Here is a 27,217-nt window from a genome sequence, read left to right on the forward strand (position 1 = left end):
TGGATCATAGGGTGGGGGAGGGGGCGAAAATTCTGGGGGCCTTGAAGAATGTGTGGAAGTCGAGAACATTATCTCGGAAAGAAAAAATGGGTATGTTTGAAGGAATAGTGGTTCCAACAATGTTCTATGGTTGCGAGGCGTGGGCTATGGATGGAGTTGTGCGCAGGAGGATGGATGTGCTGGAAATGAGATGTTTGAGGACAATGTGTGGTGTGAGGTGGTTTGATCGAGTGAGTAACGTAAGGGTAAGAGAGATGTGTGGAAATAAAAAGAGCGTGGTTGAGAGAGCAGAAGAGGGTGTTTTGAAGTGGTTTGGGCACATGGAGAGAATGAGTGAGGAAAGATTGACCAAGAGGATATATGTGTTGGAGGTGGAGGGAACGAGGAGAAGAGGGAGACCAAATTGGAGGTGGAAAGATGGAGTGAAAAAGATTTTGTGTGATCGGGGCCTGAACATGCAGGAGGGTGAAAGGAGGGCAAGGAATAGAGTGAATTGGAGCGATGTGGTATACCGGGGTTGACGTGCTGTCAGTGGATTGAATCAAGGCATGTGAAGCGTCTGGGGTAAACCATGGAAAGCTGTGTAGGTATGTATATTTGCGTGTGTGGACGTGTGTATGTACATGTGTATGGGGGTGGGTTGGGCCATTTCTTTCGTCTGTTTCCTTGCGCTACCTCGCAAACGCGGGAGACAGCGACAAAGTATAATAATAATAATAATAATAATAATAATAATATATATACATATGAAAAATGTACATATATACATATATACATTTTCATACTTGCTCACCATTTCCCTTGCACCTTTCTCTTGACCTCCTGCCACTTTCTTTTATATATCTCCCAGTCATTTGCACTCCTTCCTTGCAAGTATCATCCAAAAAAATTTAAAAGACAGGAAACTCTCCTGCAAAGAAACATCCCTTCTTAAGAAGCTTCCTGAAAGATACTTCTTTAACAAAGGTATTGCATAAACATAAAATGTTACTATCACTTCAAAAGCTCTGTTTACACAAATTCCTCCACAGAGATACCTACATAAATATATTCCTCTCTCAAGAGGAAAAACGTGCTCTCCAGAAAGACACTTCCACAGAAACATTTCATGAAGAAGCATTAGTTATGTTAAAGTGCTCCAGAATGCTTCCACATCAAAGAAATCTTTCCCAGTAAGTCCCCATGAAGACAACTCTACCACATAATTCAAAGAAATTTGGAGAAACGATTGCCATAGGGCAACCTTCCTATAAGGAAATATTCTCATCACACACAGTCCTCTCTTCCACAGGGCAACCTCCCTTGAAGATGCCTTTGGGCAACCTCCCTGTAAGGAAATATTCTCATCACACAGTCCTGTCTTCCACAGGGCATCCTCCCTTGAAGAGACATTCCCTTCACAAACAGTCCTCTCTTCTACAAAGATGCCTCAGTGCAAAAACCACTCCTCCAATAAGAATCTCTGAGAAGATTACTTCAGAAAGTAAACTGTTGTGAGGAAAAGCCACACAATATTCTGTCCAATAAAAAAATACACTACCCTAAAGGAAGTTCCAAACATAAACCTCCACCACAATGGCTACAAAGTTACAACACCAGATTTGACTGAATTTACCCCTTAGCAATCAATCTCTTTGCCTAAAAGATCAAACTGAACAACACAAAACCAATAAACTTTTATACTGAACAAAGAACAGCCACTTTATGTATAGGCCTCTCATGATGAACTTGTAATAAGTTGTAACCTTGGTACCTAAAAAATCTTGCTGCAGTCTTGATGTTATGGCAACTTAGATTTTTCCCAGTAACATAATGATCCTCTTTGATTCCACAGTTGTTGAGAATTTGAAAATCTGCTACCTTTTAGTGTTATACCATAAAGTGATTATTCCAGTACTGTTGCCTTTAATCATACACCTGACTATGCTGGAAACTGTTCTTGCTTGTAGAGTAACAGTATTTTGTGGTTATTCATTGTACAGACTACCAAGTATATGTTATAACATGTTTGATCTTTTTTTGTAAAATGCTCTGCATTAAGTAGATTTTCTTACAATGAATACCATAATTTTCATTAAGCAAGTTTGACATGGTGGCTTGTGAAAAAAGTTCATCTTTTCTTGTCTTTGAGGAATTCATTTTTCATATTTTCCACTCTTCTGTCCACTGTGAACTGTTTATGCTTACAATGTATGATACAGGAGTGTATATACATTCCTCAACAATATACTGTATCTGTTTGCCTCCAAACTTTAACTTTCCATATGACTTTGTTATTCATACATAAATACAATTTAAAGTTTTCTCTCATGAGACACTTTTTAAATTATCACCATTCCTTTAATGATCCATATATCATGGCAGCTGGAAATGGACTGGGAGGATGAGGCTTTCCTAGAGGATGAATTCCCTGATATTCTTGAGGAGGAGGATGAAGAAGCAGAAGTTACCCAGTTTACCAACCCCACCAGTAATTTTACACATGAGGTTAGTTAATTAGTTGAAATGGTATACATTATTAATGTCTGAGGACACTATAATTTGTGAGGGTTGTTGATTGATTATTATTAATGTCTGAGGACACTATAATTTGTGAGGGTTGTTGATTGATTAAGACATGATAGGGGAAGAGAGAGGTACAGTAGTTAAGAGTATATATGAGAGCTGAAGAGGGTGTACTGAAATTGTTTGGAAACATAAAGAAGTCTCGAGGAAGGCATTAAAGATGTAAACAGAAGTAAGAGAGCTAAGGTCCAGGGAAAGGCAAGAGGCTTTAATTTATGCACCTTGGATGAGAGAAGGCTGAGGGGTGACATAACAAATAGGTAATGACACCTTACTGTACCTTACCTTCCTGGCTCAAGTACCCTTTCTATTAGCTTCCATGTATGTATAGAATTATTCTTTTTGAGGATTGTCACTTATGATGTAGTACTTCTTCCCTCAGATAGTAAGACTGTGGCACTCCCTTCCTTCATACGCTTTTCCTATAACTTTTCTTCCTTCTCTTCTTCTGTTTTTCCTATGCCCTTTCTATCTTTAAATGTCAGGTCTACAATTGCCTGAGAAGATCACTGACAGGAAAAAATCCAAACTCTTCTATACTTTTGTCAGGAATAGATTTAAAGAACAGCAAATCAGGCCAAAGGATTCAGAGGGTAGAGTTACTGAGAATTGCGAAAAGATATGCATGGAAATGAATGCCAAATTCAAAAGTGTTTTTACAAAGGAAGACACTATAGCCCCAACACAAATGAAATGGAATCAGGAGAGGTCATTGAGAGCATTAAGGTATAGAGTTTTTAAGAGAATGCTAAAGGTTCTTGATCCATAGAGACTTCTGGTCCTCATGAAATTTCATCATATGTGCTCGAGTTACGAGCAGATACACTTACCAAACCTCTGGAAATAATGATAAAGTTATCATTGGAGAAAGGCAAAGTGCTACAGGGATTGTGGAAAATAACAAACATTATACTGGGTGGGAGCATTGAACTACAGATAGTCTCCTTGAAGATTGTGGCCTGTAAGGTATTGGAAAGATAGTGAGAGATGACAACACATATTCAAGAAAAAGGTCATGTGTAAAAAGCTTCTTAGATTTGTATGGGAGAGCATTCTCTGTTTTAGACTAAAGAGAAGCCTGGATGGATTGTTTGTGTCTGGACTGCTAAAAAGCATTTGACACTGTATGACATTGGAGGCTGATTAAGAAGCTTGGTCACCAGGCATGGGTAAGGGGGAAGGTCCAGTGGTTTGAAGATTATCTTAGTGGAAGGGAACAAAGGACGCATGTCAGTGTAGCCTTCTCAAAATGGGTGAAGGTCAACAGTGGAGTGTTGCAGGGCTCTGTTTTGGGATCATTACTTCTCTTGATCTGTATAGATAACCTTCCAGAAGGTATGTACTCCTATCTGAATATGTCTGCAGGTGATGCAAAGGTCTTGAGGGAGGTGAATGAGAAGGATTGCATCACTTACAAGGGAACTAAGACAGATTCCGAATTTGGTCTAACACATTGTTGATGACAGTCAACCTGAGTAAATGTAAGAAAGTGATGATGGGAAACAATTAAAGACAGTCTTAGTATTACCTAGCAGGAAATAAGCTTCAGGAATCTGTGTGAGGGGATTTTAGAAGTTAACATCATCCTTAACCTGTTGGCAGAATGCCATGTTAGGTGATTAGGGGAGACAAATTGTCTGCTGACAAATATTAATATAGCTTTTTAGTGTGTGGAGAAGGAAATTTTCAGCAACCTCTTCACATCCTTATCAGGCCAAAGTAGAGTATGCTCCTCAAGTTTGGTTACTACACATAAAGTGCAAAGAGGTTAAAAAGAAGAACTAGAAGAGGGCATTAAAGATAGTGCCAGAACTAAGGTTAACAGGTTGTAGATGAAAAGCTAGAAGCTTTAAATTTGCCCACCAAGAAAGAGAAAAGAGTGGGAATTGACTTGATCATACTTGAAAGTTTCTAAACCAGAAAGATGATGTAGGATAGGGATCCACAGCTTTTTTAACTTCTGAGCCACTTTACTGGCCAATAAGCAGTGTTTGGCTACAGCTACCACAAAGGTAATCATGCAACATGTCAAAACTTATTTTCAAAGGATTGAATAATGAAATGAGCAATCAGAGATGCTGAACCATAGTACACATTCAGATATATAGAACAAAATCAAACTAGCACATGAAACCACATAGAAAAGGCAACATAAAACTGCCCTTTTTTCAATACTAAATAAGGTATAACAGATGAGGACCAATAAAAAGCAGGGCACATTTACTATAATGCCATAATGCTATTCTTTCAAAATCTTTTACCTTTCTCCCCTGTTTTTTCCATCTTTCAGTTATCTCTGTTTCTTGTTTACCCAAAATGCAGTTAAGAAATTGAAATTGGTCACCTCAAGCTTGCAGGCCACACATCACATATTTTGTCTGTCTTCTTCCAGCCAAGTGTATGAAATTCCTTGCCACATGCAGCCAAATATAAGGGTTTCAGACCCCCTGATGTTGACAGTGACATTTTTTTTAGGGATAGAATAATCAGACGACATTAACTGAAATTAAGTGGGAAACTTGTTGCAAGAGATGTAAATAGGTAATTTTATAAGATTAGTGGATGAATGAATTAAACTGAATGAGGATGTGGTTAATAAGGAACAGCATCCTGAAATTTAAAAGGTATGATTGCAGAAAATATTCAAGAATGAGAATCCATGAGTGTAAAACTATGACTTCATACAGTACAAGTAGGTAATTACAAGAAGCTGAAATGAGCAGAACATATCTCATAGTCTGAGTTTTACTGTAATTGTATCATTGGATGGTTTGCTAATATTGTTCATAATGTATATTTGTATTCATCACTCCTCATGAGACCACATGCCAAAATTATTGTTTTAGCCATTATATTTTTCAACAGATTTTATGTAATACATTTGTTGATTTGAAAACAGTATGTGCATTAAACTCTGTTCTTTGTTTCTCCTGTAGGTCGACAACTTAATGGACAATAGCATAGAAATAGAATCCAACAAGCGGATGAGGACTGAACACATGCATCCTGTCTCTCTGACCTTCAAGGATCTTGAAATGGAAGATATGTACCACCAGGTCCGCGCTGATTTGTTGAAGAGCAATGTTGTCTGTACCTGCATCATTTGGGCTCTTATTGTCATCTGCCAGTCCATTGTGGTGCAAGAGTAAGTCAAATGTGGTCCCTTGTCATGGACGGCTAGGATACTGTGATGTGGAGCTGTCATAGGTTGTCCTTTATCACCACTTGCTTGTCCAATTTGAACCAAGAAGGGTACTTATGGTGTAAGGCAAAATCATACCTAGTCAGTTGTTACTGTGTACCAAAGCAGGATGTTCAAAATAAACTGTAATGTATAGGTCTTTGTCAAATTGTGCCTGGACCTTGTCTTGTATGAGTTCATTTTATGTGGGACCTTATTTTAGGGATAGGGAAGAAGGAAATCTCCTCACATATATCCTGTGCATCATAGAGGATAGCTAAGAGGAGGAGTTGGGGGCAGGAAATCCTTCCCTCATATATCAATCAGGCTTTAAAATTTGAAGTGGAAGAGCTAAGCAAGGGCCCTTCTTTGATGGGTTGGTCATCTGTTTTCTTACTTCCTTGCTAGGCAGGAAAGGCAAGCAAGAATAACTAAGTGTTATCTTGTCATAGTCTCCCTGGATATTGTCTTTATTGGGTAAATCGTTTGCTATCTAATCTTCCTAAGCACAGCCTTGTGAAAGTAATTAATTTGTTGCACATGTAATCAAGTGTGTAGACAGTCTTAGAAATTACTTTTTTTCCTTTGCTATGCATGAAATACTTCAGAGATCCTCCTTACTAACTATCTGGTCTTTAACATTGGAGTGAGTTCGAGAGTTGTTTTGCGCTATAATATTTAATGTCACCAGCTTTTTGGCCAGCCAAACAGTGATATGAAATGAGACATATTTGGTCTCATTTTCACCTTCCATGCTATTGGCATTTTCCTTATCCTACATGCCATACATATATGTATATAACATATAAAGTGTTCACAAAAAGCTTGTACACCTCCCCACACATTTTCAGAGGTCACACTTACATTTTAGTACTCTGTCATCTCTCCTTTGGCCTAGATTACCATCTGCAGACACCTGGGCATGGAACAGGGATGGTTCCTGAAGTACTCTAGGTCCATGTTTTGGGTCCATAGGGTCTTGATCTGAATGAGGTGAGGCACTTATAAGTACTGCAGGAAGCAGCCACCTGATCATGCATTCTGAGTGCCCAATGTACCAAGAAATGTTATGTGTACCCACATCATCTTGCTTCCAGGTAAGAATTTGGGCTTTCTCCTCCGTAGAAAGGAGAGAGCCAACCATCTTGAAGTACAAGTGGAAGAAATACAAAAATCAGAAGCAAAATACCCAAAAAAGGAAGTGGCAGCCTAGAAGAGTTAAGAAAAAACATTGTTCCCTTAAGATAGCTTGAGGTGCATTGTTGGTGCTCAATCCATCAGAAACACTATTCTCAGTGACCAAATGTACAATGATTTCATCTTGAGAGTGTCACATGCTTTTACCCACAATTAACCTTAGCTATGTATCACCTTTATATATAAATGGGGGGTGGACAGTGTTTTTTGCAGACTTTGAAAATACTTGGGATTTTGCAACAGCAATAGACCCCTCTTATTCAAACCACTCCATCATAACCAACCCCTTACCTGAGTCCTTAGTTGAAATTAGAAGAATACCCTCATCCCTCACACCTATGAAATCTGCTCTCACAGATCAGAGACTCGTACTCATAGATCCCCCCTTTCCCAACAAGTACAGCAGTAAAACTTGTACAGACTGAAATGATCTGATATACACTTAACAACTATCCTCCTAACCCATCTGAAACTACACTCCCCAAATGAACAAGTTACCTTCTACCTCCTTTGCTCAGGACACCATTTGTTGCACCTACTTTACAGACAGTTTCAGTAAAAGCCCTTTTATGCTCAAGATGCAGCCATTACAGTGAAAAACCTGAACACTTACTCCTCAGTTGCCATATGTTCTCCACACTTAAACACACAATATCACCACTCCACTGTATGACCTTTTTTTCCTGCCCGGTGAACACAGCAAGCCTATAGAGCTCTGCAGGAGCCCCATCGAAGGCACTTCTGAGTCATGAAACTTAAACATATAGTATATAAGAGGAAAAAGTAAAGGTGCAGGAATTTATTTGAAGAAGCTGGTAGTCAAGAGAGGAGTATTCGGGCAAGTTGCACAGAATTTAAAAGTGGTAGATGGACCACTGATAAGGAAGCTGTGTAAATATTTTTGGAGAAGAAATAATCATTATAAAAAGACATTCATCTTTTTCTAAATTAGTGTATCTGTGAGTTACCATGTCCAGCTTGTATGAAACCTGATTATGCATGCTTACTAAAATTGCTGTTTTTAGGTGTTAGATATGCAAAATTCATCTTTGTCATCCCCTGACAGTTATTATGCATGTCTTTTTTTTTCTTTATCATATAGCGAGACCTTCTTGGCATTGATCTTCAAAAATACCATTTCATTTACATTCCATACTTCTAAGAGAGAGTCACAAATTTGAATTTATGAGGAGCTTTGCAGTATATCTTCCTGTGTTATGCCCCTACTTGAAAACTTTAAAAATCCTCCTGCAGTTATCATGATCACTTCTGTACTAACATTCTTTCATAACCTATTTTCTAATTTTCTTGAGTAGTGCAGGGTTCCTCAACTTACAATCATCCAGCCTATGAACACCCATACTAACAAACAAGCTCCATAAAATTTTATTCCTGATCCACCATAAAATTGATTATTCATATTTACAGATTGCAGAACTAAAATGTGCATCTTTTTTTATTAAGTATTGCTTAATTTGATGTTCTACAAACATCATTTATTTTGGAATGTATCTAATTCATTATTATGGTCAGGTATAGGTATTCACTCAAATTTTGTGCATTTCTCTATTTTCCATCTTAGTAACATTTCAATGTACAAACATGGGTAGTTATATAACCTGTTTGTAAGTCAGAAACCCCATATTGTTACAGTGATACAACTGTAAAGGTGCAAAATTGAGACCAGCTGGAAGAATTCATTTGACACAATTTGATTGTTGCTCTGACTCTTGCATAATGTGGAGTGTGAAAACAAGTTATCAACCATAAGACTTGGAAATCATCCAACCATCCATCCTTGTTTAGATGTAGAAAACATAAATGAATATCACGATAAATAAAACCATCAGAAATATTTCATATTTTGAGAAAAGGAAATAGTTTTGAACATTTTTGCTTATAATCCTACATTTTTAAGCATCATCATTGTCATACATGCTGTTCCACAGAATCGAAGCAGAATAACACATGCAAAGTTTTATTTGTGGTCCTCGTCACTGTCATAACCACAAATACATTGTGTCATAGGATCCTTACTAAAGAAAATTCTGGATGTTTTTGGTCTCTCCCATAAGTGAAGCAGTTTCCAACTTAGTGATATGCAAGAAATTGATATGTATTATATTAAGAGAATGCACTGGATATGCTAGTGATATAATCACTTCATTGTGCACATTAAAGTTAAAGTAGAATTAGGTAAACAAAAGAATCAAAATTTTAGAAAATGTGCCTCTACAAATCATTTCTTGAGTTTCAGTCCATGTAGTTGGCCACTAAATGGGGCTACAGAATTCACTAGGAGAAAATATGCCTTTATGAAAATTTAGTTAATTTTAAGGGTTCTTTTAAAAACCTTGGAAGACTGCTTCTTTAAAGGCAACCAAGATAGACTGACTCCTTCATTCAACATATAGTGTATAATGAACATTCATTGGAGAAAAGATCCTGTTAGTTACAGATGTTGTTTTGACAGTTCTTAAACTCTCTCTATCCAAAAAAGTACCTTTCTATGTAACCAAGATGGGCTGACTCTTTTGCTTGACATACAGTCTATAAGCTTCTCATAGCATTGATTGTACACCTACATCCCAGAGATTGCTTCTTCTCAAGCATTTCCCTTCTAATCCATATAAGGGGGTCAGAGATGAAATATTTTTAGCATATGCTTTACTGAATGAATTTTTATATTAATCCATTTCAATTTTGTTTATTTTTACAGTGTGAAGGTGTTGTTAGCACCTTTCTTGCCTGCAACAGTCATTCTAGCAGCAGGTCTGTTATTAGTCATGGCTGAAGAATTCCCACATCTGCCCATGAATCTTCGCCGCCTGTCCACTCGTCTAGCAAGGGCAACTTTTGGAAGGAAGGCCTTCATTTGTGCCCTCATGGCCATCATATCTGTGCCATCTATGCTCACTCTGGTAAGTCTGATGTATACAAATGATTAATCAAGATTATAGTGGTAAATGCTGTAATGGATTAAGGGATCTGCCATTCCAGTTGTTAAAGCAGTTATAGATGTAATGTTGTCAGTTGGTAGGCAGCCACCATCTAGGGAGGTATTTTACTCTTACTACTTGCCTGGGTATTCAGAGGGCTAGCGAAGGCTGTGTAATGAGCACTCAAGTTGTCAAATAGCACTCCTCTGACCCAGGTAACTGTCCCTTTTTTTCTTCACCCCTCATGTGGACTGCTGGCATTCTCTCCATGAACATGCGATCACTCCGTGTCACAGATGGTACTTGACAGGATTTAATTCACACAATTTATTCTCTGTAATTCTAGATTTTCCTGGGGTGAGCACTATGCTTTACCCCTGTGTTTTGAAAAAGTGGTTGGAGCAGTGGATAGATGTAGTAAGTAGGAACATAATGCAGGAGCATTAGATATTAACATTAGGTTGCAGTGGTAGGAAGGAACATAGGCAGGAGCATTAGGGAGTAGTAGGTTGGAACATTTGGTAGAATTAGGTGGTTGGACTTAGGTAGGAGAAGTAGTAGGGTAGAATATTAAGTAGAATTATTTGGTTAGAACTTTAGGTAGGAGCCACTGGAAACACAGTGCAAGAGTTGCCCTCTGCCAATGCATGTTAAAGCACCAAAGGCTAAGTAGCAATAGAGTTCATCAGTCAAAGAGACTTACTGTGGCAACCCCCTTGAGGGAGTTCCCAGAGAGATTGGGTGTCATAAGATATAGGTAAATAGGTGTAATGTAGTATTAGAGAAAAATTTATTTGAATCGTTGCAGAAGACTGACATGATCATTTTCATGCCTCTGCTTATTTACCTATTTGTGCAGCACGAGGGTTAACTATAAACCTGTGAGACCCCACCTCTTGAGATATGGCCCCATTTCTTGTTTCTTCATCTTTTTGCTTATGTATTGTCTACTTTTTTAAGTAGGCTGAATGTGTTGGAAGAGATCATGTTTTAGGTAAGATGAAAATGGAATAAGAATTAATGAGGGAAGTAATATAATCTTACAAATTTGACAAGGGATGACTGAATGCATATGTTCAATTATTTACTGATTTTTTTTTTCAAGGCAAATTTCACAGTATCAAAAACATGAGTGCCTCATTATAAACATAACTCATGTTGAAAAATGGGCAGTCACCTAGAGTATACACCTGTCTTGTATGATTAAAGGTATTTCTTTATTTCTTTCACCATGTATTCTTTCAGTGTATGGAGTCCCCCCTTTTTTTTTTACCTGCATGAATATATATTTTCTTAACTGTTAAATGGGTTTTGAAAATGAACATTACAGATAATCCAGACCTTCAAAAATATTCATTTTATCAAATATTCTCATCAGTATATGAAAGGTAACAAATTTTGTCCTTAAGCACAATGAAAACACAGCTGATGTCTTGAGCATCATGAATGATAAATAGTAACTGTCTAAGCTGGACTTTATTTCTTTATGATGTACTGATAATTTTAGATTTTGGCATTGCCAGATTCTTTCTTGCATGTGGTTATGCCACTTGTCAAAATTCATCTTTGGTGAGATTCCATTATCATTGGATGTAAGGGTGTACTGGACATTTTCATCAGAGAGCTAACTGAGCTAAGGTAGTGCACCCTTTCACTGAAACTAATTGTAATGCAGTCATGAAGTTGCAGGAGACCCATATAAGGAGTCCTAGAGTAAAATAGTAAAAAAATTAGGTTATTTTCCTTGTTAATCATAAAATCAAAAACTGGTATCTTCCTCTCACTTCCCTATTCAAATGTAAATTGAGCACTGCGAGCCAGTAAACTTTGAGAAGAATTCACCAAAATTTCCATCGTTATGCAAAATAGAAAATTAATTGCGTCAGTTTCTTTCTCACACAAGTATGACGCATGATATGGACATAATAATGTGATCAGGGTACACCATAGAACAGTTTTTGGAGCTTGACTGTGGATGAGGGCATCTGGTTTTGTTGCATTATACATAACAGCTATAGATTAGATGTGATCAGATGAGGCTGTTGTTTGTCTGTTCTTGGCATTATCTCAATAAGGCAGGAAATGGTAAGCACGTGTGAAAAAAATTATAGCTTACCTTATCTTCTTTTATATTTTTTCCCCAAAACCTTAATTTACCCCACATTTGTATCATACTTTGCTCTCTTTTATGCTTTTTCTTGCTGCTTCTTAATCTTATATTTTCACTTGTGTCAGCACCATACTTCTCCCCCACACTTCTTTATTTGTCATCATTACTTTATATCCAGTCAAAACTGGGTTGATCAGGTACATAAAACCTCTGCAGTACTCTTCATACACATTTTTAACCATTGATCAATATATTATTGTGAACCTTAGAATTCCAGTCACATGAAAGTGCTCTTTATTATTTCACTTTAATGCAGAACTTATTTATGAGATGAGACCATTGTATCCATTCATACCAACTCCATACTCAAAACACTGCCATTGCCTCTGATCCCCTGGTCACGCTACCATCTTCATCTAAAATATCTTTTTCCCTAGTCAGTGCTCTCAACACATCCAACCTTATGATGGTCTTATCATGAGAATTTTTCTTTCAGATCCTTGTGGAGTCAGATTGCATCAAGGAAACAAATACTTCTCAGGTTTCCCAAGACTCTGCAGTGACTCATGATATATCTAGTGTCACTGTGATGGGAAAACATAATCGTGCAGAGCCTATACAGTCACTTAAAGAAGGCAGTCCAGTTTTAGTGAAAGATGATGGCAACTACAACCTGCCCTTATCCTTGTTAAAAGAAACAGAATACATTGCTTCACACAGAAGCACCATCAAAGATATTAGAAATTTCTATCGCACAACATATATACGTGTTCCAATTCTAAGGACTTCCAATATTCATTATAATTCAGGTAGCATGGATTCTTTAGGCAGTTTAGAAGAAAGTTATACAGTACACAAAATAAGAAATAAGCGAAAACTTTCTGAAAATACTGATTTTTTAGTTTCTGAGAAGCCAAATCTTGTTAATAGGTTCATACACAATGTTTCTGTAAACAGTACTCCATCAGGAAGTGCTCCTTCCAACATAGACTTTCTCACAAAGTTGATAAGTAAAGAAAGAGACTTTACCATTGCAAGAAAAATTCATAATTCTACAAGTGCCAAAGTTAAAACTAGAACGTTTCCCATTCAACTTAAAAATCAGAAAAGCAGTAGTTATGGCAACGACTTGAGAACTAGAGTGCGTCGCCATGGTGATAAAAAATTAATTAAGGTTGACATAGACAATGTACATGATACAGCAATTTTTGATGCACAGGTGAATAAATCAGTGGTATACACCGGACAAGAAAATGTGGACTTCGCCAGTTTTTCCTTTGATCTTCTGAACATGAACAATGGAACTGCTTCACACAACAACCTCACTCACCTAGAGCCACCTCCATACTGTGTGTATCCACAGTACTTTGTCTATACATGGGTGTTATGCATGGTTGCATTAGCATCCTTCCTAAAGTTAAACTATCTTGTCAAGACAGTTGTGTTGGTGTTTATGCTAACCTGCTATGGTTTTCTCATCATTGAATGCAGCACTATTTTCGATCCTGTCCAAAGGTAATGTGAAAGTAATTTTCAATTGATTCTTCAGCTTTTATTTTTTTTTTTTTTTTTTTTTAATTTGTCGCTGTCTCCCGCGTTTGCGAGGTAGCGCAAGGAAACAGACGAAAGAAATGGCCCAACCCCCCCCCCCCATACACATGTATATACATACGTCCACACACGCAAATATACATACCTACACAGCTTTCCATGGTTTACCCCAGACGCTTCACATGCCTTAATTCAATCCACTGACAGCACGTCAACCCCGGTATACCACATCGCTCCAATTCACTCTATTCCTTGCCCTCCTTTCACCCTCCTGCATGTTCAGGCCCCGATCACACAAAATCTTTTTCACTCCATCTTTCCACCTTCAATTTGGTCTCCCTCTTCTCCTCGTTCCCTCCACCTCCGACACATATATCCTCTTGGTCAATCTTTCCTCACTCATTCTCTCCATGTGCCCAAACCACTTCAAAACACCCTATTCTGCTCTCTCAACCACGCTCTTTTTATTTCCACACATCTCTCTTACCCTTACGTTACTCACTCGATCAAACCACCTCACACCACACATTGTCCTCAAACATCTCATTTCCAGCACCTCCATCCTCCTGCGCACAACTCTATCCATAGCCCACGCCTCGCAACCATACAACATTGTTGGAACCACTATTCCTTCAAACATACCCATTTTTGCTTTCCGAGATAATGTTCTCAACTTCCACACATTCTTCAAGGCCCCCAGAATTTTCGCCCCCTCCCCCACCCTATGATCCACTTCCGCTTCCATGGTTCCATCCGCTGCCAGATCCACTCCCAGATATCTAAAACACTTCACTTCCTCCAGTTTTTCTCCATTCAAACTCACCTCCCAATTGACTTGACCCATGGAATGCTGAAATGGTTTGGACATATGGAAAAAATGAGTGAGGAAAGGTTGACAAAGAGGATATGTGCATAAGTGGAGGGAATAAGGAGAATGGATGACCAAAATGAAGATGAGAGGATGGTGTGAAAAAGATTTTGAGTGATTGGAGCTTGAACATACAGGAGGATGAAAGGCATGCACAGGATAAGGTGAATTGGAACAATGTGGTATACTGGGGTCAACAGGCTGTCATTGGTCTAAATCAGGACATGTGAGGCATCTGGGGTAAACCATGGAAAGGTCTGTGGGGCCTGGTTCTGGATAGGGAGCTTTGGTTTCACTACACTACACATGACAGCTAGAGAATGTATGTGGATGTGGCCTTTCTTCGTCTATTCCTGGCACTCCTCGCAAAGCGGGAAACAGCAGTCAAGTAAAAAATAAATGTGTGTGAGTGTGTGTATGTGTACGTAAAGATCACACTAGTCTGTGCTGTTGACTTAATTCATTCCATGTCATGAAATGATAATTGCAGGAGTTCTGAAGGTTCATTGAAACTACAATATACTGCATGTCTCATGGAAGAAATCTGCCTCATCCAATGTATACAATTCAAAAATATTTCGACACCCATCACAAACATACATTCAGTTGACCTTCTTACTGCCATGTCTGAGCAGAAACTGAGAAATAAATGACGGGACTAATACAGAAAATATGGTAAGGGTGGAGTGAGGATAGGAAGGGTTAGGTTCTGAGAAGTGGTTGACCTGGGTGGCAAGACAGATGTTCCTTTAATATGCTATCCTGTCCTAACAGTTCATTCATAATGGTTTGGTTGATGATGGGATGAGCTTTAAAGTTGCCCAGGGATACATTAATATTAATAACTTTAATATCCCTTGTTAACTTTAAAGTTCATCCCATCATCATCTAAATCATTATGAATGAACTATCAGGACAGAATAGCAGAAGGAACTTAACTGAACATGCATCTCACCACTCAGGTCCCCCCCACTCCATCCAACCCTTCCTAATCTCACTCTGCCACACTTACCTTACTATCTTCAATGGTCCTGTAACTTACTTCCCTGTTTCTGCTCAGACAGGGCAGTAAGAAGGTTTACTAACTTGTGTTTGTGTAGGTTGTTGAAACTTTGTATACACTTGATAAGGGAGATTTCTTCCATGAAACACATATTGTATTGTAAAGTTACAATAATCCATTAGAACTCCTGCTGGTGCGATTATCCCCACAAGGAAAAAAAAAATATATATATTTTTTTTATACATATTTGTCATTTCACATGTTAGCATTAAGAACAGAGGACTAAGCCTTAGAGGGAATATCCTCACTTAGCCCCCTTCTCTTCCTTCTTTTGGAAAGTTAAAAACTAGGGGAGGATTTCCAGTCCCCTGCTCCCATTTGTATTAGCCACCTTCTACAACATGCAGGGAATACTTGGGAAGTATTCTTTTTTCCCTATATATTACTGACGTTTCACATGTATGGGAAATGTCTGGGGTAAACCATGGAAAGGTCTGTGGGACCTGGATGTGGGTAGGGAGCTGTGGTTTCAGTGCATTACCCATGACAGCTGGAGACTGTGTGAATGAATGTGGTCATTTTGTCTGTTTTCCTGGCACTGCCTCGCTGAAGCAGTGGGTAGCAATGCTGTTTCCTATGGGGTAGGGTAGCACCAGGAATGGATGAAGGCAAGCAAGTATGAATATGTACATGTATATATATGTCTGTGTATGTGTATGTATATATATATATATGTATATGGTATATGTTGATATGTATATATATGTATGTGTGTAAGTGTATGGGCATTTATGTATATATTCAAGTGTAAATGAGTGGATGGGCCATTCTTCGTCTGTTTCCTGGCGCTACTTAGCTGACACGGGAAACGGCGCTCAAGTATAATAAAAAACACATTAGCGAGGTAATATTAAACATACACTTTTCTAAGCTCATGGTGAAAGAAGAAGCTAGAGATTATTAATCTTGACACAAACTGTTAATTCAAAAATTTTTTTCAGTGGGATAACCCTACCAGCTAGAATGGCTGTGCTTTTGGTGCTGTTTTTCTCTATGGTGTCATACCATGGACGCCTGGTTGAAATTACCTCTCGACTTGACTTTGTCTGGAAACAGCAAGCTTTAAGGGAGCTGACAGATATGAGTGAATGTCGCCTATACAATACCCAGTTACTGAAGAACATCCTACCAGACCATGTTGCTAATTATTTTCTCTCAGAAGATCGAAAAGGGGAGGTGAGATATCCTAAGAATTTTGGTTAGCTACAAGTGATGACAGATAGATTAATTGTATTGACCCTTTTCTTTCTGCCTCACCTACACGTGGATTGCAGTCATTTTGTACACAGAGTCTCTCCTTGTCATACTGGACAACACTTAACTCACACAACTCATTCTTCATGAATCTAGATTTTCCTGTTAAGGGCCTGTTAAGGGTGAGGCACCTGGATGCTGGGAAGTGGCACTGAACTTCAACAGTTATGGAGACTGTTTTGTAAAGGCCAGCCACATATAAAAGTTTCCAAATGGAACAGGCATCATATATATATATATATATATATATATATATATATATATATATATATATATATATATATATATATATATATATGTTTATTATTTATTTTGCTTTGTCGCTGTCTCCCGCGTTTGCGAGGTAGCGAAATATATATATATATATATATATATATATATATATATATATATATATATATATATATATATATATATATTTTCTTTTTTTCTTCTTTCAAACTATTCGCCATTTCCCGCATTAGCGAGGTAGCGTTAAGAACAGAGGACTGGGCCTTTGAGGGAATACCCTCACCTGGCCCAATTCTCTGTTCCTTCTTTTGGAAAATTAAAAAAAAAACGAGAGGGGAGGATTTCCAGCCCCCCGCTCCCTCCCCTTTTAGTCACCTTCTACGACATGCAGGGAATACGTGGGAAGTACTCTTAATCCCCTATCCCCAGGGATATATATATATATATATATATATATATATATATATATATATATATATATATATATATATATATATATATATATATATATTTTTTTTTTTTTTTATACTTTGTCGCTGTCTCCCGCGTTTGCGAGGTAGCGCAAGGAAACAGACGAAAGAAATGGCCCAACCCCCCCCCCATACACATGTATATACATACGTCCACACACGCAAATATACATACCTACACAGCTTTCCATGGTTTACCCCAGACGCTTCACATGCCTTGATTCAATCCACTGACAGCACGTCAACCCCGGTATACCACATCGCTCCAATTCACTCTATTCCTTGCCCTCCTTTCACCCTCCTGCATGTTCAGGCCCCGATCACACAAAATCTTTTTCACTCCATCTTTCCACCTCCAATTTGGTCTCCCTCTTCTCCTCGTTCCCTCCACCTCCGACACATATATCCTCTTGGTCAATCTTTCCTCACTCATTCTCTCCATGTGCCCAAACCACTTCAAAACACCCTCTTCTGCTCTCTCAACCACGCTCTTTTTATTTCCACACATCTCTCTTACCCTTACGTTACTCACTCGATCAAACCACCTCACACCACACATTGTCCTCAAACATCTCATTTCCAGCACCTCCATCCTCCTGCGCACAACTCTATCCATAGCCCACGCCTCGCAACCATACAACATTGTTGGAACCACTATTCCTTATATATATATATATATATATATATATATATATATATATATATATATATATATATACATATGGATATATATATATATATATATATATATATATATATATATATATATATATATATATATATATATATATATATATTATCCCTGGGGATAGGGGAGAAAGAATACGTCCCACGTATTCCCTGCGTGTCGTAGAAGGCGACTAAAAGGGGAGGGAGCGGGGGGCTGGAAATCTTCCCCTCTCATTTTTTTTTTAATTTTCCAAAACAAGGAACAGAGAAGGGGGCCAGGTGAGGATATTCCCTCCAAGGCCCAGTCTTCTGTTCTTAACGCTACCTCGCTAACGCGGGAAATGGCGAATAGTTTGAAAGAAAAAGAAAGATATATATATATATATATATTTATCACTCGTTTCTGCAAACCATAGAAGAGGCAGTGTATATAGTCAGGAGACAGAAAAGTCAGGGAAGTGTGCAAAGCACCCTAAGAGGGCAAAAATTGTCCAATCATGAAAAAGCAGATTTTAGATAAGATTTAATTAGATGAGGAGCATACAGCATGACTACAGAAGGTAACAAAGGTGGGCCACAATGCAAATATTGGAAGATGTGTATAGGGGAGCTACCAGGTGCAAGTCCGGTGATTTTTAGGTTGGAAAAGGACTGACTCCAAAGAGGAAAGGAAGCATGAAACACAGTTACTTGACATGATGGACTTACTAAGTAATGGTCTAGATGTACAAGAAGTTCAGAGATTTGACAATAGAGGCAAGACACTAAAAGCCACTAAGGATTACCTTTAGTATGGACATATGTAGCCAAGACATGCTTAAGTAGACCAATAAACTTGCCAAAAAGGAGTTCAAAGGAGTGTTGGTTGGGAAATATACACCAAGAGAGAGAATGAGACAAGGAAACCAGGGAAAAGGCAAAACAAGAGGAATCAGATGCAGGTACAATACTCCTGGTTCTTCAAGAAGGCTAGGATTAATCAATACTACATGTCTTAGGCTCAAGGTTTTGCATACATTCAGACTCAGTGGTTGTAAATGGAAAGGACCAAGAGTTCCTGATGAAATTACCTCATATGTACTGAGGGAATGTGTGGAGGCAGTTGCAAGGACACTTAAGAGTACATTAAGGAAAAGCTCCAAATATGGAAGAGGTAAACAACAACATCAATTCAAGGAAAAATTGTGCATTATGAATCAGCAAGACTTTAGAGAGAGTGAACTCTGCCCTTGAAGAGATGGATGGACTGGAAGGATGGATGGAGAGGTGGACTGCCAGAATGTCTTCCACACTGTAACCCACTGAAGGTTGATGTAGAAGCTAGAAATAACAGGTAGATTCCCTATGTAAAAATTACCTTAGTGGAAGGAAGCCGAGGATGCAGGTAAGAGCTTTCTCAATATGGGATAAGGGTGCCACTGGAATGGTCTTGGGCCTATTACTGTAACTTACCTGATGGACTGTACATTTACCTAAACATGTTTGCAGATAATGGTAAGGTCATGAGAGACACTAAAGTATCTTGTGGCAAATAAGCTACAGGAATCTGCAAGGAAGAATGTGCAAGATACATGTTGCCTTAGTGCCACATTAGAAGTGTCAAAGAGGCACAGACTGCTAACAAATATTATAACTGCCTTCAACCCTTCTCATGCACATGTATTGGCGGAACATAAAAGCTGTATTTACCATTACTTGGTAGTGACAAGCAGGAAAACTACACAGATTTTGGTGGTAACAGACACAGTGAGACATGGTGGAGATGCATATGGTCCATCAGTGACAGCTGCGAATGTGCATTTCACTTGCATTTAATGCCCAGATTTATGAGTTACGGGCATTTATGGCCAGTGTTGGTCATGTCTTTTCAAGACTCATTACCCAACTTATATTTAGCATGAATTTTGAAATATTTTTTTATATATTCATTCTATTCAACACCAATTCTATACCTATGTATGAAATACGAGTAGAGTGTGAAACCCAGTTCAAGAAAAAGAAAGAAGCAAATCTTTCAGTATCCTCCCTAAAATAATTTTTAGTTTAAAAGTTGTTATATATCATGTATGGAATGAGACTAAAAGGTGAAAACAAGTTTAAAAGAAAGAGAGAAACATCATCTTATTCTCCCCTCTTATTAGAAGCTGTTGGATGTGTCGTCCACACCCTCTACTATTCGCTCGGTTACGGTACAGGCCACCACAAAAGTATTAATATATCTTTCTGTGTATTTTCTCTACTCTTTGAAAACTTACTTGTCATTTGTTTTTCACACCATGAAGGACTTTATAGACCAATCATGCTATGAAAGGGTTATATAGCCAACATTTGCTGTACCACACTACAAGAGAGTAATGTTTTTGTACAAAACTAAGCCTGCACTTACCTTTGCCATCCATAGCTGTTGAGTGGCATTTTCCTCAACAAAAAGCATTAGCTTCTTTCATAGCCTGAACAGGTCAATTAATGTTTTTGTTCGTTTAAGCCATCTTTCTATCTAATCTATCTATATCTCTGACACTTGTTCCCTTTGGGAACTTCTTTAAGGGGATGCCCACATCAAAAGATATAACATTCCCTTCCATCCTTAACTGGTTGTGGAGCTAACCTTGGCTATGAATGTAACAGAAATGCATTAATTTTAGAGAACTGCCTCCAAATTCCGTGGATATACCTTTTTGAGTCATACAGAAAGAAATAGTGGCACAGTTTATGATCAAACAGTCATGGATGAACATTCGTTACTTCACTTAATATATGTCTCTTAATCTTCCAGGAACTGTTTTCAAAGGCTTTTGAAAATTCAAAAGTATATATGTATAAAATTAAGCCAATAGTTACCATTGCTAACCATAAACTGCTGTTTGGCATCTTAAGACTAAAAGGATCAGCCAAAACAGATTGTTTTTGCTCTGTCCATAACAGATAACTTCCTGCCTTGTTGTGAAGTAAACCTTCGTCTTGAAGTGTAAATGAAAAGCACTGTTTCCATAGTGAAACCTCCAAACTAATCAGAATATAATATAGTACCATATTCACACAAAGAAATAGTGGTAAAGATTATGGTCAAAATTATTATGGATGAACATTTGTTTTTCACATAAAACTGATAGTTATATATATTTTCCAGGAACTGTTCTCAAAGGCATATGAAAATGTTGGAGTACTGTTTGCATCAATACCCAACTTCACACAGTTTTACTCTGAGGATGTTAACAGAGGGATGGAATGTATTAGACTTCTCAATGAAATTATAGGTGAGTAAATTTCATACATTATTTCCTGTTGGGTTGCGTGAAACAGATAGTGACAATTAATAATGAATTTGGATGCAAGTGAGGGAAAAATTGTGAAAATGAGAGAGAGGGAGACATCCTTACGATGGAGTTATTCATTATATGATGAGGAAATTTTAGATTGAATAGGAAAATGGCGATAGTATATGAATGAAAGATGAGTAAACTCATGACAGTTATGGTATGGGAAGGAAAAATATTTGATTAAAAAATAAAATGTTGAATATGATAATTAATTGTCAAAAGACACTCAATGATCGTGAGCACTTTTGATTAAAGTTTGGTTAGGGTTAATATGAAAGTACTAATTACATTATTCACTAATGGTGAGGTAGCAAGTTATGGAAGGTGAACATGCACAGAAGCTATTTTAAAAGAATAAGGGATAGAAGACTGCAGCACTGTTGCAATAAAATGGGATTTTAAGGAAAGAAGTTTCGTTTTTAAGCTTCGTCATATAAAAAGGTCCGTGACTTTTTTGGGTGAAATCTGCAACATCTTTGTCATCAGTGATGTTGAAACTTGATATATAGCATAAAATGTTTGCAGGTTTAGAAGGGATGGTGCTGTCCTCTTTTAACTTGTATTATTGAGCTTTGGACCTGAGGCATAAAGTAAATGGCTGCAGGATTATGAGAATTACCACTCAACCCAACTGAGCATGGAATGGTGAATGGTGTGTTAGTTGTGACTGGCATGGTGATGTTGTCATTCTTCATAGAAAAAATCATTGCTTGCTTCCCCTTTAACCATAAATCCCTGTATGTATACTTGTAGGGGGTCATAACAGCCTCTGTCCATGTTTTGAATTTTTTACCCCATAAAAGGGTCCACCTCAAACACCTTGTATGTGAGGGTCTTAGACATCTGTTGAATATCCACCTGGGCCTTGCAAAACTGCTGTGGCTTTACTCTTCTCCTGACTGTCCTTACTTAGACATATGAGCCCCTCTAATTCCTCTTAAAGGCCGTTGAAATTCCTCTTTTCCCACATCATTTGCCAACCTTGCAATCCTTTGTATCTCTTCACCCACTGTGGGGAGGATTTTGAAGTCATCCCAGAGGATTTTAAAGTCATCCACCACCTCCCTCAACAACTTCCTCCAGCATGCATTCTAAGTTGTTGACTTGATTTCTACACTAGATTCCTTTCTTGGGGGGAATACAGTGGGTGATATCATAGTTTTACCAGCAATCACTGACTGTAATAGAAGGGTCACTCTCCATCTCATCCAAGATTCTCTTAAAGTTATCAAAGGCATAGTATGACATGAAGGTCACAGTGATCCCTTGATCCATTGGTTGAATGAGAGAATTTATGTAAGGAAGTTAGAATTGAGCGAGGAAGTTACATTAGGAAGTTAGAATTTCAGGGGAGATCAAGAGGAACTGGTTTGTATTTTGTTAACAAAAGAAAAGAATGACTAGTGTGAATTGTGTCATGGCTGGTTGTCAGAAATTCTTCATGGGTCATGTCATTATATAGCAAGAAATAGAATCCAATAACTTTACAGGGGACAAAACTCATATATTGTATACTGCAAATGTTCTCGCCATGTACATACACAAATTGACCATTAGATTACGCGACACTTAGCTTTTCCTAGTATACTAATTCAAGTTTACATAAAAAATTAATCTTGTAAAGGTTTTACAAACCATTTTCTGGGGTTATATGTTTTATCATACTGATATGTCCACAGTAAGAGAGGTTTACAACAGTGAAGTTTTTGGTTATTAATACTCCCACAAATTAGCTTTCTTTATACATCAGCTTCTGTAATTATCGTGGTACTTCTCAGCAGCTTACATGTGAAGATACTCTTTGTCTGTTTGAGCTGAATCATAATGTTATTCATGCATTGGCATAAACTGAATCCATATGGGAAAGTGTTAAGTCTGTTACTCATTCTTAGAAAATTTAACATAGTATATCCACACCTTATAGCTGACTTTGATGAGCTGCTGGATGAAGACCGCTTTGCCTGTATTGAAAAAATAAAGACCATCGGAAGTACATATATGGCTGCATCTGGACTTAATCCCACTGAGAAGGTCAGTATCACATCACTTCATCACTTGAAAAATTCATTGCATCCTTTATTCATGGAAGTATATAATTTGGCTAATTAAACTATGGATAGGATAGAAAGAGCACAGCTACATGTTGTTGTGAAGAAATGTAAGAGCCCAAGAATGTTTGATGAAATTTTCCATGATATGTTTGGCATAGTGTATACGATTATTTTTCCTCCATTTCCTGTACAAGTGATGTCACAATGAAAACAGATGATAGAGCCTGAAAGGGGAAATCCTCTCTTGGCTCCTTGCTCCATTCTTTCTTTTGGAATGTAATACAAGATGAGAGGACTTCCAACCACCCAATCCCACCCCTCTTTGTCGCTTTCTACAACACACAGGGAGTACATGGGCAGTCTCTTTTTCCCCTATCCCCAAGGATATAAATGTGTATGTATTTATTGAACACAAGTGTAAGTTGAAAAGAAATAGCATCAGAAAACTTATATTTTTGGCTCTTGTCTTTCATTTATTTAGACTAATATTTTTGGCTCTGTCTTTCATTTATTTAGACTAAACATGCCAACAAAGATTAAAGTTTATGAAGACTTCATTTATCCTTCCGCTCTTTAGTCATCCTTTAACACAATAACCTTATAATGTCCTTCCAAACTCATAATGCCAGTTAGATGGCCTTTACCATCCTCTGCCTTTTCTCAGTAGTCTAATCACATAACTCTCCTTTCTGATCTTTCCCACAATTTCTCCTGTTCTTTCCTCTTCTCCCTCATTACCATGCCAAATATATGTTTTACTCACATACATCCAACCTCCCATCTTTAAATCCTCATTAGTTTTTCCATCTTTTTTCTCCTTTCATACCCCTCAGATTAAAGGATTCTCACATCTTGGCCTCATTTCTTCCTGCCATTCCTGCCTATGAGACCTGAACAGTGATAAATTGCCCACTTGTGTCCCCTACAAGGGTTTACTCGCTAGGATCAAACCAAACATTGTGTACCCCAGAAGTTGCCAAGATTAGCTTTTTTGTCCAATACAGAACCCATAAGAACTTCAAAGAAATTAAATTAATTTTTTAAAAATTTACAAGAATTACAAGATCAAGAGGAAAATGGAGCTAAATTATCAGAAAAAATATACCAGAAATTGAAGCTTATGGGGAAAATTTGAAAATTAAGATCTAGAGAAAATACAGAGGGACCATTAAAAGTTCACAAGACAAGGTAAAGTTTAAATACAAAAATATATAAATGTTAAGAATATCCCCAAGGAATTCCTCTGGTATGTAAGACAAAGAATGTAAAAGATACTATTGGACCATTAAAATCAAACATGAAGTAACTGATGACTACAAAGTCTTGCTAAATCAAGGCTTCAGCTCTGCATATACAATTTAAAAATCATACATACCTCACTCACATACACATGTATATACATACACGTCCACACACGCACATATACATACCTATACATCTCAACATATACTTATATATACACACACAGACATATATACACGTGTACATAATTAGTACTGTCTGCCCTTATTCATTCCCGTCGCCACCCCGCCACACATAAAATGACTACCCCCTCCCCCCGCATGTGCACGAGGTAGCGCTAGGAAAAGACAACAAAGGCCACATTCGTTCACACTCAGTCTCTAGCTGTCATGTATAATGCACCGAAACCACAGCTCCCTTTCCACATTTAGGCCCCACAAAACTTTCCATGGTTTACCCCAGATGCTTCACATGCCCTGGTTCAATCCATTGACAGCACGACGACCCCGGTATACCACATCATTCCAGTTCACTCTATTCCTTGCACACCTTTCACACTCCTGCATGTTCAGGCCATGATTGCTCAAAATCTTTTTCACTCCATCCTTCTACCTCCAATTTGGTCTCCCACTTCTCCTTTTTCCCTCCACCTCCGACACATATATCCTCTTCGTCAATCTCTCCTCATTCATTCTCTCCATGTGACCAAACCATTTCAATACACCCTCTTCTGCTCTCTCAACCACACTCTTTGTATTACCACACATCTCTCTTACCCTTTCATTACTTACTCGATCAAACCACCGCACACCACATGTTGTTCTCAAACATCTCATTTCCAACACATCCACCCTCCTCAGCACAACCCTATCTATAGCCCATGCCTCACAACCATATTACATTGATGGGACCACTATTCCTTCAAACATACCCATTTTTGCTTTCAGAGATAATCTTCTTGCCTTCCACACATTCTTCAACACTCCCAGAACCTTCACCTCCTCCCCCACTTTATGACTCACTTCCGCTTCTATGGTTCCATCCACCACCAAATCCACTCCCAGATATCTAAAACACTTCACTTCTTCCAGTTTTTCTCTATTCCAACTTGCCTCCCAATTGACTTGTCCCTCAACCCCACTGTACCTAATAACCTTGCTCTTATTCATATTTACTCTCAGCTTTCTTCTTCCACACACTTTACCAAACTCAGTCACCAGCTTCTGCAGTGATTCAACCGAATCAGCCACCAGCGCAGTATCATCAGCGAACAACAACTGACTCACTTCCCAAGCCTTCTCATCCACAATAGACTGCATACTTGCCCCTCTCTCCAAAACTCTTGCATTCACTTCCCTAACAACCCCATCCATAAACAAATTAAACAACCATGGGGACATCATGCACCCCTGCCGCAAAGCGACATTCAGCGGGAACCAGTCACTTTCCTCTCTTCCGACTTATACACATGCCTTACATCCTCAATCAAAACTTTTCACTGCTTCCAGCAACTTGCCTCCCACACCATATACTCTTAATACCTTCCACAGAGCATCTCTATCAACTCTATCATAAGCCATCTCCAGAGCCATGAATGCTACATACAAATCCATTTCTTTTTTTAAGTATTTCTCACATACATTCTTCAAAGAACACCTGATCCACACATCCTCTACCACTTCTGAAACCACACTGCTCTTCCCCAATCTGATGCTCTGTACGTGCTTGACCCTCTCGATCAATACCCTCCTATTTAATTTCCCAGGATTATTCAACAAACTTATACCTCTGTAATTTGAACACTCAACTTTATCCCCTTTGCCTTTTTACATTGGCACTATGCATGCATTCTGCCAATCCTCAAGCACCTCACCATAAGCCATACATACATTGAATATCCTCACCAACCAGTCAACAACACAGTCACCCCCTTTTTTAATGAATTCCACTGCAGTACCATCCAAACCGACCGCCTTTCCAGCTTTCATCTTCGCAAAGCTTTCACTACCTCTTCTCTGTTTACCAAACCATTCTACGTGACCCTCTCACTTTGCACACCACCTCAACCAAAATACCTTTTACCTGCCACTCTATCATCTAACACATTCAACAAACCTTCAAAATATTCACTCCATCTCCTTCTCACATCACCACTACTTGTTTTTACCTCCCCAGTAGCCCCCTTCACCGATGTTCCCATTTGTTATCTTGTGTTACGCACTTTATTTACCTCCTTCCAAAACATCTTTTTATTCTCCCAAAAATTTAATGATACTTTCTCACCCCAACTCTCATTTGCCCTCTTTTTCACCTCTTGCACCTGTCTCTTAACCTCTTGCCTCTTTTTTTTGAAAATCTCCGTCATTTCCACTATTTCTTTGCAAAAATCGTCCAAATACCTCTCTCTTCTCTTTCACTAATAATCTTACTTCTTCATCCCACCACTCACTACCCTTTCTAATCTGCCCACCTCCCACACTTCTCATGCCATAAGCATCTTTTGCGC

General features: G+C 38.2%; 1 protein-coding gene across 2 annotated transcripts in view; it reads left to right on the forward strand.

Annotated features, from left to right (window-relative positions):
* The window catches only part of LOC139755317 (adenylate cyclase type 8-like), a 357,275-nt gene that overhangs the window by 302,639 nt on the left and 27,419 nt on the right, over positions 1 to 27,217 (forward strand). For both annotated transcript variants that reach the window (XM_071673448.1, XM_071673449.1), the window contains exons 17-23: positions 2,365 to 2,487; positions 5,502 to 5,710; positions 9,663 to 9,864; positions 12,489 to 13,507; positions 16,416 to 16,650; positions 21,229 to 21,355; positions 23,343 to 23,449. In XM_071673448.1, coding sequence (XP_071529549.1) covers positions 2,365 to 2,487; positions 5,502 to 5,710; positions 9,663 to 9,864; positions 12,489 to 13,507; positions 16,416 to 16,650; positions 21,229 to 21,355; positions 23,343 to 23,449 — 2,022 coding nt within the window. The remainder of the gene's footprint in view (positions 1 to 2,364; positions 2,488 to 5,501; positions 5,711 to 9,662; positions 9,865 to 12,488; positions 13,508 to 16,415; positions 16,651 to 21,228; positions 21,356 to 23,342; positions 23,450 to 27,217) is intronic.

This window comes from Panulirus ornatus, chromosome 19 (genome assembly GCF_036320965.1).
Source record: "Panulirus ornatus isolate Po-2019 chromosome 19, ASM3632096v1, whole genome shotgun sequence".
In the NCBI taxonomy this organism is placed as follows: Eukaryota; Metazoa; Arthropoda; class Malacostraca; order Decapoda; family Palinuridae; genus Panulirus; species Panulirus ornatus.